General features: G+C 39.1%; 1 protein-coding gene across 4 annotated transcripts in view; it reads left to right on the top strand.

The window, feature by feature from the left end:
- mctp1a (multiple C2 domains, transmembrane 1a) overlaps nt 1-16,972 on the top strand; it is a 119,239-nt gene that overhangs the window by 91,868 nt on the left and 10,399 nt on the right. For 3 of the 4 annotated variants that reach the window (XM_086173465.1, XM_086173468.1, XM_086173467.1), the window contains exons 17-20: nt 589-645; nt 6,992-7,090; nt 15,949-16,058; nt 16,615-16,724. In XM_086173465.1, coding sequence (XP_086029591.1) covers nt 589-645; nt 6,992-7,090; nt 15,949-16,058; nt 16,615-16,724 — 376 coding nt within the window. The remainder of the gene's footprint in view (nt 1-588; nt 646-6,991; nt 7,091-15,948; nt 16,059-16,614; nt 16,725-16,972) is intronic. The other variant, XM_086173466.1, reaches the window with a different exon arrangement.

Below are 16,972 nucleotides of genomic sequence, written 5' to 3'. Positions count from 1 at the left end.
GACTTGCTCTCTGTGCTGCGGGCTTTTCTTCTTTGTTTCTCGCATGGTATGACTCCATGAGAGAATATGAAATGATAGAAAGATGACTCACCAAATCGGGAGGTAAAGGTGAGAGACGAGCATAAAGGTCAAGCGGGTCAGAGGAGACCGAACCAAATCAGAAGAAGAATAATTCTGTCATCTCATCCTGCTGAATGCTATTTGAATGCTTTTGTGCTATGTGATTTGAGTGGATGAATAGACTTTAATCCTCAGCCTATTGAAATTCAAAGCCAAAGCATTTGCTTCCATTTCTAGACATGTCAACATTTTGGACAATAGAACCTTAATTTCTAAAATTAAATTGTAAAATCTAAATTGTCCCGAAGCGCTTGACATATTAGCACAAAACAGCCCAATATTTGTGCATGCTGCTTGCTTTCCATAATCATTAAGAAACTCTTCACAGACGTAAGCATAACCAACCAGTTTTAATACGTCTCTGTGGCTTTTCTGATGTTCACCCTGTGCTATCTAATGTTTATCTGCACCAGCTGCTGCATTAATGTTTTTATTTCTCTTTTATAATCCTCCTGTTGGAACTGTCAGCAAGCAATGGAGGACCTGCTTGAGGATGAGGATGAGGATTTTGACAAAGATGACAAGGTAATTATATCATGTGTTAGGGATGAACTCACACTCACGCATGTGTGTGTGTGTGTACACACACACTGCCTTCTGGAAGGGATGACGCTGCCGCGCAGGCTCGAAATACAAACAAGCAAATTAAATGACTCCATTTTCCCTCCCATCTCCACCCCTCTGTAGTAACTGCCTGAGGCACAAACACATGTACAAAGATTGTACAACCTTTTAACCTTTTTGAAAAGATTTCTTTGTAGTGCCTTCTACACCTTTCCTCCTCGTGGTTTGTGTTGCTCTGGTCATAACTTAATTTCACTCAGGTGCACAATGCTCGTTTCTTCCTACACATAACACTTTGGAGGATTTACATGACTACCGTCATGCTTCAACCCTGTTTCCTGAGAACATGTGCCCATATAAAGTGCTTAGTTAGCTATTTAGGTCCATTCACCACTTCTTTATGTCCCAGTAAAACAGCATCTGGGCTTGTCCAGACACTATCAGGTAACAACAGGTGGCTGCTTTACTGCCTCCGCTCGTTTACACTGTAGGAACTGCTACTGAAACAAATGCAACTGGATAGGACACAGTACTTATCAATGTTCCATTTGTAAACAGTAATTCCAATACTGCTACAGCTCTGTCTTCATTATTTGTGCGGTTTCCAGTGGGACATATTTGAAATGAAGACAATGTTTAAACCAATACTCCAGTCTAACAATTTTCAAACAAGCCGCACTTATAAAAATATTACTCCATTTATTTGACTGGGAAAAAAAAAAAAAAACGTAAAGTACCTTGACTGCAATTCTGGAAACTAAAAGTAGTCTGGCTGTAACTGGATGCCTTACAGCCACACTCCAGCAATATAAAGGTTAGTAGGCTAAGATGTGGTAATTTTCATGGTCTGATTTGGTAATCTATTTCAAGGAAAGCTCGGGCTGTTTCCAACGGTAATTGTTAAGGCCTTTGACCAGGCAATTTGATATGTGAAAATTATTTTGCCTGAGGACTTTCTGTATGCTGAATTTACTAAAGATATTCTAACCTCGCAACAACCTCTCACATATTTGAAGGGTTGCAAGTTCAAGTCTGCAGAAAAGGGGTTAAAAAAACACACTTATAGTGCAGATGGTCAAATAGTCATTCCACCAGAAGGGCAGCCAGCCAGCCAGCCAGCCAGCCATTCGGGTAATGAGGACACAAAGATACATGAGCATTACATCCTCTCTCACAGTCATGCCGAAGGAAAGTTTCATGGCTGTGAAGTTCCAAGGCTGAAATGTACAAGGGGCCAATGACTGAAGAAATGCACTAGGCAACCTTGAACCTTCTTTTACCCCTCCTTTATGTCTGTCCTCCATCACCACGTTTCCTTCCTCCTCTCAGGAAAAAAAAAATACAAATACAGATATTTGAAAAGCTGCAGATTATGTGAAATACATTTTTGCACTTTTATATTGAAATGAGGTGCCACAGCGGCATGTGTGGCCTCTGTCAGATTTGGTGCCAAACTGATTATTCCACAGGCCATGCTCTCAGTGCTCACATGGGGCTGGGATGCTGGATAGCACAACTAACATAAAGGCTACAATTTACCAACTCTGGCTTCATACATTTTGATCTATTGCTCCCTTCAACTGTTAGCATTTCATTTGAGCTGTAGAGAAGTTGAAAGGGGGCGTTTTTTTTTTTTCTTTGCTATATCTTTCTCTCCTCCTACTCTCCTTCTACCCTTTCCTCAATTGTCCCTTCCCCTGCATTTTTTTTTCTTTCATCTAGGCACATACAGTTCTCTCTCGCTCCAACCCGTTTAAGTGCAGAACAAATGGAATTTCAAGGGCTAACAAATTTGTCTTTTACATTGGATATGAGGAATTTTTACATTTTTTTTGCATGAGGTACAGCTTCAGATTGTATGAGTAACTTTGAAGGACGGGTCAAAGGAGACCCCTTTTATGGTGCAGGCCTATAAGGGAGAGATGGAAGAAGAGAGGGAGAGAAGGACAGCGAGAGGAAAGGGGGGGAAAAAAGATTAATAAATGTGCCAAGGCCCCATTTTAATTGAACTTGAAGCATATGTTGCAAGTATGTACAATTCATCCCAGATGTTTACTCCGGCCATGTGCACAGCTCTTCCCACTGCACCACAAGGCAGCTATTAGCTGGATAACCTTTGCTCCAGAGGCTAAATGGGGTATTACATGGCCAAAAAATAGACCACCTGTTTTTCATTGCATACGGACCCCTTGCAGGCTTTTTTTCCTTGGATCACCACATGTGCTTTAACTTAACAGATTGTTGGGGAAACGTGAAAAGTGTCTTTCTTGTGAGCAAGCACTGATATTAGTCACTTAATCTTAATGAAAGTCCAGCGTTGAGACTAATTGATAAAGACGGCTAAGTTGTTAAAGCCAACCATGCACCGGCAGGCAGGCACATGAACGATGAAAGAACATTAGATGTGAACTAATTTTATTCTTATTTTACTCACCTCCCCATCGTTGTAGTTTTGTTTTAATAATACACAAGGCCTGCGCGCGCCTGCACTCCCCCCCCCACCCCGCACACAAACACACTCCCTAAACTCTTGTGAAATGTTATCAAAATCAACAGTGTTATGGAGTTGCAGTTTAAAAAAACATGAAAATCCTGGATATCACAAAAAATAGAATATGCGCATAAATATATTTTATATAATATATTTTAATTTGTGCCACTTTGTGCCACTTCATTTAATACACAAGTATTAGATTGGGCCTTGTTATCCGCAGATAGTCAAAACAATCTGGAAAATTCTGCATACAATACATTCTTCGCTGCTCAAATTTTCTAAAGATCACCATCACTATGTTAACTTAGAAAGGAAGTTGATGTCTGTGATATCTGTGTTAATATCTATGAATCTGTATCTGTTAGTCCCTCTTTTAGAGGAACTTAATCTGTGGCCATATGGAAGCATCTGAAACTCAAAATGTAAAGGATGCTGAGGGTCCCAAATATCACTCTTACAATACACAAGTGTTGATCAAGATTAAGGTATAGCATTATACCATTATAACATTGGGGCACAGCTTGCCTTTTTTTTCCTTTTTATCAAGTCTAATGCTGCAAATGACATTAATGGAAAAAGCCTGCCATTCTGTTTGATCCAAATCAACATGAACCACTGAAACATAATCTTGCTCCCCGACTGTTTAGTGTTTCCAGTCAACAGCATATAGTTATTGATAGTTGATTATTCTCACACTTATCGAATACCATATTTAAAAAAATCTCAACAGATTTTTAACCTGTTGTAATTAAAAAAAAAAAAAAAACAGGGATGGATTGGATGGACTGTATTTAGATCAAGGATTACAGGATTATACTCTAACTTGGTCTGTCTGTCCCTTTATATATCACTGCGGGACATGATAATGTGAGACAGTAGAAACACTCAGCTCATGCCTACACTATATTTACAGGGTACTGGCTACAGGGGCTTCAGTGTGCAATGTAGCCTGTGATGTTTCTTCTTACCTGAGGGCTCCCTGTCCAGATTGAGCACAAAGCTATCACCTCTAGGTTCAGCATCAGTTTTTGTGTGTAAATGTGTTTGTGTATTTTGTGCAAGAGTCACGCTCATCTGTCTAGTGGCTCAGCAGTCTCCCAGAGGGTGGGCTTACCGGAAAAAGGGAGAGAAAGAGCGAAAGAGAGAGAGAGAGAGAGAGAGAGAGAGGGAGAGAGAGGGTTTGAAAGAGCGAGGAGATTACCCTCACATGGTTGACTGGTCACTGAAGCGCTTGTGCTCCGCTCAGCTAGGCTCCACTAGCCTCAGGAGGACCTGACACAGATAAGATACACACTGCAATCATGTCCTGCTCACGGGCATACTGCTCAGTACACTCCCGTTCTCCTTCCCTCCGTCTATCTATCTGTATCTCTCTCACACACAAACGTAGCATGAGGTACCTTCGCATTTCCTGTAGTTTTGAATTTTCTCTATGTCTCCTCTCATCTGCACAGTATTGTTAAGAATAGACTGTCTCAAATAAACAAGAAATTTGTTTAGCCCATAAAAATATACCAGATTTTTTTTTTTTTTTGGAACAAATTGACTACGATTTATTACTGCTTATTTGAAATAATATTTCAATCTGAAATACTGAATTAATATTTTGAATATTTCAAACTGAATTATTCATTTATATTACTACATATAAAATGTCCAGGATTATAATTAAAGAGATTAAAAACAACCAAAAAGTTCAGAGGTGTTGATGTTTTGTAACAGTTAAAAATATTTAAATCAATGTGTCATCATGATAAAGCCTATGTTGAAACAGTCAGGAAAAGAGAAGTTTTTTAATTCTCTGTCTATCTCCCATTGCACGAGGCCTTTTCTGCCCACAACGATGTGATACATGATTTCCTGCATTAGACACACACACACACACACACACACACACACACACACACACACACACACACACACAATATATTATTTTTGTCAGGTAAGCCTTTTGTTAATTTGTCCATGATGGTTTACAGCTTTTCTATTTGAGTTTATCTGCCGAAATGAAACTTTCAATTCCAGAGAAATTGCAGGAATTCTGGTTATCCGTTCCTTTTCCCCAGTAATGTACATTTAGATGACACCACATGTGCTGATGTGACAATACCCGCCAAAGTACTAGTCTAAAATGGTTGTAAGACATTGTCATACAGGTGACTTTACGGTCTATATTTAAGACAAAGTACACATCACTGCCTTTGTCTTCATTTCTCCTGCCACGGCCTTCTTCTTAAACACTATATCGTTTTATATTTCTCATCTATGGTGCTGAGGCAGCCATTTTCACCTGTGAAGCGGTTGCCTGTAGGCACTACTCATGCACAGACAGTGGGCACATGTTTATCAATGAGCCTCTGGCATGTATATAACTACTTGTCAATGGCAAATGTCAAAAAACATCCCTGGACCCAGCACTGCATTCTTGGTCCCAGTCATGGCCCTATCCTGTCACACAGATAGCGACCTGGCATAAAGTAATTGGACTTTATTGAAGTAATTGGAGTAATATGAGCCCTGGGAATTATATCAATTCTCTGAAAGGTGTGACAGAAATGCTGTTCCAGGGAAGCTATTGAGCTTGTAATGCAGTGGGGTCGTCCTCACATATCAAGAGTTTTTTTTTCAGCTGCTGAAGAGAATGGGAGATAGAGACAGAGGAAAAGGGGACGAGGAGAAAAGATTGAATTTCTATGTTCTTTTCTTCTCATTGCTTGTGAAGGATGAAAAGCACAACGTTGAAAAAGATCTTTTTTGACTTTTTCGCTTCATCTTTTTTTTCCATCTCGCTGGCTTTTTTAGTTGTTCAGCAGAGACTCTGGTTGGAACTGCATTTTAATCATGTTTGGCTAATAGAGGAACGGTTTAGAAAACAAAAAAAGGAGGGTGGAAGGGGTGTGAAGGAGTATTGTCTCTCTATGCAAAATACACTGCATTGTTTGTTTGTTTTTCCCCTTTGTCACACACACAGATCAGGTGGATCATCTCTCTCCATATCTATTCCCCCCAGATACAACCCTTTGCATTGTCTTCTTTCTCCCTTCTTTCATCCCCCCACCCCCTTTCCTCCAGTCGCTTTGCATTTTGCTTTAATTCTGGCTTCATATTATTGAAATATAACTGTGTTCCCTTTTCTATCCCTGGGCCATTTTTGTAGTTTACCAGTATATTGGAGCTTTGCTCACCAGTGTCACTGAAGAGCGTGTATATATACAGTAGGTGCTCTTTTAAATAAAAAATGAATAAATTGAAAGCTTCAATGTTTTGCCTCAGTTTTCTTATCTTAATGTGGTTTATTTTTATTTCCTCTTATTATCCTCTCATTTCAATAGAACAATGAGCCTTAATCAAATTTTTCTTTGAACGAATCATCACCTTTAAGACAATTGTTTTTATTATGTTTACTTACGTCAACTGATATGGATCGTTTTATTTATCTATTCATTGTGGTTAAAACTTCTATTGTTTCACAGGTTCTTGCTTACTTACTCCTCTGCATGGACATTTAGGAGACAGATAAGCCATAATGCATTCTAAATGAACCTTATGCACCCCATCCAACAAATATTATTACTATCTAAACTGAATTTGTATACAAATCAATGTCAATTCTAATTGTCTTATATCTGATCCAAAGCTGGTTTAAGTTTCATCACCAAAGATGATGGGAAAAAAAAAAAAAACATACATTAGTTACTGTTCGGACCACCTACTAAAAGACATGAATTGTAAATAAACTTTTTTCTCAAAACATTTTACATTTGAATATCTCTCTGGAGTAAAGAGAAAATCTTACTGTAATTTATCCACAAGGATCCTAAACAAGGCCCTGGGGAAGACTGCCGTGATAAAAACAATGTCCTTGAGGATATGTTGGCTTCATGGCACTTTGAGTGGATACGAGCAATGGTGGTAAGTGGGCATGTGTGTGTGTTTCTGGTGCTCCTCCTGGTGTGTATTAAACTATTTGGGTACACTATTTTCTCAATGTCTGTGTGGTGTTCTCTGTCTTGTCAGGGTCTTTGTAAAATGCCTGTCCCCTGTCTCCATCTCAGTCATAATTCCTATTGCACGCTTGCGTTTAACCTAGTAACAGCACGGCCCCCTCTAGAAGGTAACGGGTAACTCCAACAGGCCTTTAGCATGTAAGTGACCTCCCTGTGGTGCAATACAGCTGATGGTCGTAGCATAGACAGTGCAGTACCTTAACAGCTTTTAGCATGAGGGACTAAAGGCTATGAGATATTGAATTGCTCATTTGCTGGTGATTCAATTATGACTGCTGATTTACAAACACATTTTTTTTGTTTTGTTAAATATCTATATTTATATCCTATACATTTTTCTGTCCATTTTCCCTGTCATTCAGGAGAGGCACTAATTATATTTCTAACATTTCGAATGTTTTGGGTTAATGTGTGTGGGCTCTGCTCAAGTCAGTGTGTAACTCATTTTATAATGGATGCTTCAAGTGTGAATATGTATGTGGAAGGTGTGTGGAGGGGTGATTCTATGATTTTTTTTATTTTTTATTTAACACATTTTTTATTGTGTGCGTGTGTGCGTGCATGTGTGTGAGTGTTAGTTTGCTTGTGTGTGTGTGTGTGTGTGTGTGTGTGTGTTTTTAAAGTTACAGCAAAAACAGAAAAACTATTTCATATTGCAAGGTTAAGTCCCAGTGCTCATTATGACTAATGCAACAATGTCAACTCTCCCAAATGTTATTGTTCTGAATAACATTCACAAGAGCATCTAAATCAACTGAACTTTCTGACTGATGAACTATGCATCAAAGGATTGCAATGAACATCGGTGGCACTGTAGGTGAGAAGTTCCTCTGTGCAACCAAAGTAACTCTTAGAGACTTTTGCCGAATAGGTGTTGAGAATGGCACACAGTAAATCTCTCCAAGTCTCTCATTGGACCGAATGTGGAACACAACACTTGACAGTAGTGTCGTCTGAATTTGAAAGTCAAACATGTTAGAAGGCAGCCGCCACCTTTTCTTTTAACAAGAGTCATAAATCTGTAATGAGCAGAGAAGATGCATATTTTATTTCCTTTTTTTGAAGATGTGATCCTTTCACTTCATAGCAATGCACTCTTACTCTGACATTTTTTCCAACCTCCCTAAACAAAGTTTAAAACAATTGATGTTAAAGCAGAACCTCACTGATTATGAATATGTAATTAAAGGTACACTGAGGTTAACTAGAGAATTAAAGACCTTGGCAATCTCCAACCATCATGTAATCTACTGGTGCTATTGATTGATATATTTTCAATATTGTATAGATATTGATCTGAATTAAAGAAGGAAATGAAATAGAGATGCAACTCCCGTGGATATATGTATATATACCACCTTGGAGAATAAAAAAAAATCTTTATCTTTCATAAACATGATCTCTGCAAAATTTCTTATCCTTATCTTCCAAGGTTTCCTACGATTTCCATTCGGTGCATACAAAAAACAGGTCTATATTTTATTGTACCGTGTGTTTTAAAGCAACCCAGACAGAGAGACTGAGGCAGACAGCCAGACTGACAGACAGGTAGGGGGAGACGCAGCTAAACCAGGCCAACAGAGGACAAGAGTAATGTTGTCCCATTCATCACACTCTGCCAGACTAGATTCTGGGAAGGACGGGGAAAGGAGAGTGTAGGAGCAGGGGAGCAGAGGTGAGATAAGGTGGGGAGGAATAGGGCAGAGTGGGCGGGAATCAAGTTTTATTCAGCAGGAGGAGAGGAGGCAAAGTTATCAAGCACGTAAATTTTGGGGCGGTAGTAGCTATGTGTGTGTGTGTGTGTGTGTGTTCGTGTGTGTGTGTGTGTGTGTGTGTGTGTGTGTTCGTGTGTGTGTGTGCCGACCTTGATCCTGATGGAGTGGCTGGTGATGAGAAGCCCCACAGAGAGGTGGGTAAAGATGATCAGATCAGTTGCAAACAACCTCCTGCCACACAGAGACATTTGAGGCAAGTACTCTAATAATACCAAAAGCCTCACTTTTTAGGATAAAAAGGAGAGGTCAAACTGAAAACGAGTCCCTAACAAGTTGTGTTCCTCTCATGCATACTCCCTCATCTTTTACATTTGTGTATATTTATCTGTGCTTAGGGAGTGCACTAAATGAAGGGACTAATTAGCACAAGGGACCACTGTGTTTGTCTGGTCAACCTTCAGCTGACAGTATGACTTTGACTCTCTGGGAGCAAACATGTATGTGCATAGTAAACCTAGACCAATGCCCACCCCCTTCCTCGGCAGTTATATATCAGAAACTCCCCATAGTCTTTCAGAGTTGAAGAAGCCTCTGGGATGAGAGGTGAAACATCTTCAAGGAGAGAAACTAAGTCCTATGGCCATGATGATATTTGATAGTGATCGACTCATTGATACACAGATAACTCAGATCTTCATCTACTGGGGCACAGGAGCACACCTTTGTCTTTGTGAGAGTAGTTTGTTGAGAACAAGGGGAACATGCAACACATCTCAGAACGATTGCAAAACAGATATTAATGTATGTTTGATAAAAAGATGCAGGGGTTGGGGTGCAGTATTTGCAGTACTACTTTACCATTTATATTATCAGTATGACTGTAAAAAGTTATCCGCCTCTTGCTTGTACTGGTGAGGTGTCAGGTCACATAAGGGTGTCTGAGGTTACTCACATTGCTTTTTTGCCAACCTGTTTGTCATTTCCTGCCAAAAGTATGATTTCATGTTTTCAAGACAGCCAAACAGAGGATTAAATACTTAATCGCTGATTTTTGTTATTTAGATAGATCTGCCAAAGGTGTGATAGAAGCAGATTCACAGAATAGGGTTAGATGGATGCAGATGATTTGCTTTGGTGATCCCAAAAGCAAGAAGCTGAAAGGAAGAGAAGACAAAAGAGGAGATAGTTTAGTCACGACCTAGCCGGTGTAAACAAGATACAGGCCTTATCATTTTTTTAAATAATGAATTTCCCAAGTAGTTGATGCGGTTGGTTGATCCATGAGTATCAGGAGTGTGATCTTTTTTTTTTACATTTGCCAACTTGCCTATTGGTCTCCCCAACTGCACTTTAAACAAAGAAAGTATTTGTACCAAAGCATCATAACACAGGACTTTTGTTTTTTTTCACAAATGCAAAATGAAAGTAGCCATGCGTTCAAGGTTCCATTGCCACCGGTACGTTGTGTGTCAAACAGCTCCTCGTAAACAGTGCTGCTTGCAATATATATACATTTCGCCATATCTATCAACTAGATCAGGGGTCAGGAACCTTTTTGACCGGGAGAGCCATAAAAGCAAAATATTTTAAAATATATTTCATTGAGAGCCATATAGTATTTTTAATGTATAATAAATTAAATATGTTTTACTTTTAATGCGGCTCCTGTGCTGAAAGGATTTGTTCAAAGTGTCGTTTTATATTTGACAGTTTCATCAATGCGATTTTATTACTGCACATTAGACATACCGCAGATCCAAATGCAAATTCCTTTGTCCACGCTGCCTGGAATGCATGGTAATCATTGCCTTTTTTTCTTTTCACCATCTTTTCTGTTAGTTGGCTATCTTCTAAAATTGATTTCCTCACCTTTACAATGACCCGGACATGCTCGGAAGCCATTGGTTCCCGACCCGACCAACGGGTGACCCGTGAAATTTATCTTCAAATCTAATTTCTATTTACTTTAAAATGACAGTATTATGAAAAAATGTCACAAGCACGTTAAAATCAGTTCCAAACTGTTTTTTTTTTTTTCAACTCGAAATTGTCCGGGAGCCATATGCCGTCACCGGAAAAGCCATATATGGCTCGCGAGCCATAGGTTTCCGACAGCTGAACAAGATAATCAAAGTAACTATGTTGAAGAAGATTACACTGCTGCAAGAACTTTGAAATGCAGTGTTCCATTATTCATTTGCATTACGTGTAAGAGGGCAATTAGCTTACCTGTGCCATTGGATGACTGGATACAGCAGCAAAGAGATTGAAGATGCTCTGATTGAAGCTTTGTGTGTCTTCTACAATTGTGTGAGTTTCATGATAGTAAAAGAGATGCAAAGCACGTATGCAACTACACATTCAAAGAGCCATGTAATGACTCATGTTTAACAAATCAACGGAAATGTTTGTCCTCTAGATTCTCAATCAATTTTTGTTGCTGTGGCGTGTTCAAAAACACTTTCTAGACCAACAACAATGCCCCTCCAAGCGGAAGATGCTTTGGGTTTATTTAAAATTCATATAGAAATATATGACCTTAATTTACCTAGATCATTTTTTCAAGAGTAGATAGCGATACTTTTAATCTGAATAGTAGATGCTGTTTGAATACTTTTATTAACATTCTCATCATTTTATTTATTTATTTATTGGCCTTTGGAAATAGTCTTGACTGCCACTTTTGCGTGCCTTTATTTGACTCCCCCCCCCCCCAAAAAAAATACAAACAAAAAACACTGCCCCCAACAATTACAACAACAACCTGTTGTTTTCTTTTCATGGGTGAAAATAGGAGATATGTCGACAGTCTGTAGCCCCAAAATCAACAAGCTCACTTCCACTTGCCCTGCGGGAGGCACGTATTAGCATTCTGTCATGTTTTATTTGACATTTCAATTTTTACTGCTAGAGTGAGCAAGAGTAACAAAGAAAACAGGTGCAATTTTTAGCACAGTTGCAATGAGCAATGGCCACTTGTGTTCAGACCCATTTTGTGGTGTGATGAGATATACTGTATGCTGCTATATCATAACTGTTCAGTTTATCATATTTATGTTGCAACTGGGGAGGGTGATCAGAGGTTAGAGCGGTCTCAAACGGCTCTCCGTATTTCCCCCTAGTAGATATAGGACAGATATTTGAGTCGCGGGCTAAGTCCTCAGTGACCTCTCTTGTTTTGCTCGAGGCATTGGGTCAATGAAGAACAAACTGTCTTTGCAAAGTTTACATCAGCTCACTTTGCACTTTTCATATTTGGATGTACTCTGCTGTGATGCCATTTTTTTTTTCTGTAAAGTAAATGGAGCAGCTGAGTACACCAAACCTTTTTTGTATTGTTTCATTGGTAAATATCAAGTGATTAATAATATATCAAGCGTCGAAGGAGTTTTCCACAGTTTAGAAAGAGCATTGTGGTTAGCCTGACTTAGCTGTTTCAATGTATGTGTATAACCCTCAGTTCTCCATGGTGTCACTTAGGGCTGCATCTAACACATGCAAACAGCTCACATCACTTTAATGAGCCTTCCCTTCTGTCTTCCTTGATGGGCTCAGTCTCATGGTGCAACCTACTCCACACTTTTGTACACTTGGTGGCTATGTACTAAGCTGATGGCTGCTTGGCTCAGATTTTATATCATACATTCAAACAATGATGCAAACTTTAGACATCACCGCAAAAAGTCTTTCTTTGGAATACACACAATTAAAATATGCAGCTCTTCATCCAAAGGACACAAACTAACTACATTTTTGTCTCCCAAGCCTGATGAAAGATAACTAATGTCAAGGAGTTTCTGGTACATTTAGAAAAAAAATTCAAATCTCTTTTTTTTTTTTCTATTCAACGCAGAGAACTATGATAACACTCTGAACTTATGTTGGAGTGTATTGGTGTCCCATATATTCCTTCTCTTAAAATAACTAAATATATGTTGAAACAGAAATATTCAATCATTGTTCATCCAAAAATAGAATATTTGTATCTGTTATTTGACAATTATTTTCATTATATATTTTTTTCCAGCCCCATCAATTAGATTACATTCAATATTTTGGTATTCTCACAAAAGTTTTTATTTTCCAATAATTTAGCATTTGTAGTGTGAAAATATTTTGTACATTAAAGTCAGCTATTGTTCTTTTTGCGCTGCATTGACCTTTTTTGGAAACATTCATAACATTTCATCTATGAGTACTACACAATCAAATAAAAAAAGGAAACTTACCATACCTGCATAGATCCATACTTCTCGAGCTCTCGATTGAATGCTCTGCAATCTTACTGCAGTGACAAATTGTTGCTCCCAAACTGAACAGGTAGTTCTGTAACATATCAGCATAACGCACTAAAGGCAAACCTACAGTTACAGTCTATTAAAATGCCTGATGTTGAAGTCATTAGGCAGGCTTATTACACTAACTGTGTAAAAGTTTCAAGCTATACAATATAATTCATCAGAACACTCTTGTCACTATTATAAATTAGTGACATGCTCACAACATTAACATGAATACAATTGGTTGGTAAGTTATAGAAAGAGGTCTTGCAAAGATAATATTAATAGACTTGCATTCAGGTCTCTTAAAAAAAACTCAACAAATCCTGCAGACAAGCACGGGAAGAGAAATGGAAACAAAATCAACAAGTCTCTGTTAATAGCCCTGACTTTGACCGGATGATTGGTGGGACTGAGAAAGTTCCATAATTATCACGTAAGTGTTCAACATATTCCTGAAAAAACTTTCCACGGAGTGCATTAAAGGGGTCTCTTTTTGAGTGCAACATTTGAATACTCTCTTTCTTTATCATTGCTATTAGTTCATTCTCAACCAGCAAAGATAGATAAAATTACAGTCTAAAAGAAGCTCGTCCTGCAATGGAGGAAAAAGGGTTTTGGACTCTGTCCATCAAATGTTTGTTGGCGTATATGTCCGATTGTTAGAGTTACAGAGTGAGACCAGGTGTGCAGATCAACGTTACTTAATAGCTGTGTGATGCATGCATGTGTGTTTGTGTGCATATTAGGTTCCGTTAAAAGAACAGGTTGCCTCGCTCCATATGTGCACAGTGTGTGGGGAAGCTAGGAAAACAAGGTTCTCCATGGCCCGCTATGTTATTGCTGCCTCCCGCCTCCCTGAGTCTTGTTTGAAGACAGGAAATAGGAGTCAGACCGCAGTCCGAGGGGCATGTGGCAATAGTTTATGCTCTGATGACCTCTGACTTATTCTCTCCACCCCCGCTCTTTCTCTCACACCACTCCCCTGGCCCTCAAACTCTCTCCCCTGAGTCCAGGCCCAAAACTGAAAAGGCACAGCCTGGTTCAGCTCGGCCTAACCCAGCCCATCATCGTAGCCTCAACACTATGAGATTTGTTTGAGCGAGGAATGAAAAACAGATGGACTCTGAAAAGAGGCCTGAGAAGAGGAGGAGAAAAGGGGGAATAAAGAAAGGCAGTGTTGTAAAATATTTGCAAAAAATGAAAAAATAACCTAGGGACGCTGACTAATTATATCTTTTTGTCTACTGTGGTTTTTCTGGGGAGGACATGTGGACTCTGACTATTTCATGGCTCATTTTTCACATTATCTGATGCTGGATGGGATGCAGAGGGAAGAGGACGGCTTTGGGGCAGTGAGGGTTTCTCCGAGTCTCAGTGGGAAGGTAGTGATGAAGGTTCAAGGAGAGAAATGTGGTTATGGCCTCTGGGGTACTAGTGGTTGCATCTCTTTGGCTGTTTCACAACAGTCTTTGGGTATTATGAAAAGAATTAGAGGTTTATGTCTCTAATCTAATGTCCATCTACCTCAATCAAACATAGCCCAAACATTGCTGTTCATTCTGTGTCTAAGAAAAGGAAGGGTTTGTAGATATAAAGCATTCCATATGCTCTTAATCAATTGTAACATATTGAACTTTTATTTAAAACAGTCTACTTTTGATTCATTTTGCAAATACTCACAATTTCAGCTATATTAAAGCTATGCACCTCAATCTGCACGCCATCCACACGCAAACACAATCACAAATATGCTATCCTTTTTCAAAAACAACAATAACCATTTAATGAAAAGAAACTGACATTTTTGGAATTATTTTCTGCATGTTATGTTACGCGGTTCTACATGACCTCAATGAGGCCCTAACCCAAGTTTTTCACTTTACCAGTAAACTCATATTCCCAAGGAATCGTCTACTAATGGGAAAAAGGGAATTTTGTGCTCCTTGTAATGCTTGATTTTTGTCTATGAAGTTTACCCATCAATGAAATCCAGCAACATTCATGTTGCATGTTGATGTAATGTCATTCAGTACTCCTTGATCACTCCCCTAGACCTCATCTTATCCAAACCCATCTCATCCCTGTCTGTCAGTCAGTCAGCTGGCAGCTTATTCACTATTTAATGTCTCCTGAAATTCCTAACTTTGTTTCAGCAGGAAGGGAATAAGATATTTCTGATCGCCTGCCTACTTTGCGGTTTTCCCTGTTCTTCACACAATATTCTCAAGTTTTCAATCATTAAAAGCTAAAAAGGAGGAGTTTGCTTTTCATGGTGCGTTTCAGCATCAATACGGATAATGTAATGTGGTGTTGTGGCTTGTGACATCATTACAGTGTACAAGCCAGTGGAATATGAGGGTACAGCCTGGTATTCCTAGCTATCTTGGCAACACAAGATAGAGCACCTAAACAGTGATGCATCCATTCAGCTTTCAGTTTAATTCTGCGGTTATATTCACATATTCATATTTTTGTGTGAGCTTTTGTAAGGAGGAAAACATTTTAATTGGTTCTGCCGACTTTCTATCTCTATTATTGCCTGGAATGAACATACGCAATTCAAGCAGGATATCCGATGATTTGGCTCCTCTCTAAATCTTTGACGCTATTTAAATGCATTGTTTTCTCAAAGATGCCTTTGCCTCTGTCTTTTCTTTCCCTTCGCTCCTTCCTTTCCACTCTCACGGTATCTTCACTGTCCCCTTCCTTTTTTTCACCCTTGCCTTTATTTCTCCCTGTCTAAAACTATATCTGTACTCTCACAGGACTCAGAGAGAAAAGGTTTCATGAACAAGCTTTATGCCATTCAGGACGTGTGCATCAGCGTGCAGAATGCACTGGATGAAGTGGCCTCCTATGGCGAGAGGATAAAGAAGTGAGTCGTAAGCCTGCTCCTAGGCACCCAGCCCATTGCGCTGTGGCCCGTTCCACATAACCCAGTGTTTTTTCTACAATGCCAGGTTGCCCCGCTTCCCCTTGCCAGACTGAGTATAACTTGTTCTCAGGAAACACTGCCAGCTTGACTACAAGCCAAAAAGACAAACAGATGGACTTTCAGTTTGTCCATCACCTCACACTTAACCCTCTCTGACCTACCTGAAAGATGAACAGCTTAATCACTCGTCGCTGTGCGCACAAAACACCTTCATTTCAAGTACATTGCTGAATATGTGGGGGCTCTAGCATTCATTTTTTATGTTACAATTCTTTAAGGCAAAGTGCAGGCCAGATCTAATGTTATGACTGAAACCTGGATTAAAGTAATATGCGTACTTTGTTTGGGTATATATTTTCATCTTACAGTACTGACCAAAGGGAGGGTATGAAAGCATTTACCTGAACATTTTTCCCTGCGTGTTGTTGTAGTACTTTTCCTTTTGTGTAAAAATGTAAAAAAATGTTAAAATCAACTCTCTTTCTTCCTCTTCTAGCACATTTAACTGGACTGTGCCTTTCTTAAGCTGGCTTGCCATTGTGGCTCTTGGAGTGGCAACAGTCATCATCTACTTCATTCCTTTAAGATATATTTTACTTGCATGGGGTGAGTTACTGTCTGAAATCATCTGCATTTACACATCATGTAAGTCTGCTTTTACATTCAATAGCTATAGTATGACATTGATGCTATTGACTTAAAAAACTCAAAATATATTATTCTATCTGAAGCAAGGGTTTTAAAGTGGAGCCTTTTTCTGCCTTTGTGCATATTCAGAATGAGTCTCTGTCCATTTTAATTCAACTAAAACGGATCAAAGTATTCTGAATTCCTTTTTTTCATGCTGAATAACA

This window comes from Fistularia commersonii, chromosome 26 (assembly GCF_037954325.1).
Source record: "Fistularia commersonii isolate RoL2024-O1a breed Wild chromosome 26, RoL_Fcom_v1.0, whole genome shotgun sequence".
In the NCBI taxonomy this organism is placed as follows: Eukaryota; Metazoa; Chordata; class Actinopteri; order Syngnathiformes; family Fistulariidae; genus Fistularia; species Fistularia commersonii.
The sequence above is the reverse complement of the archived record's forward strand: the minus strand, read 5'-3'. Positions and strand labels throughout refer to the sequence as shown.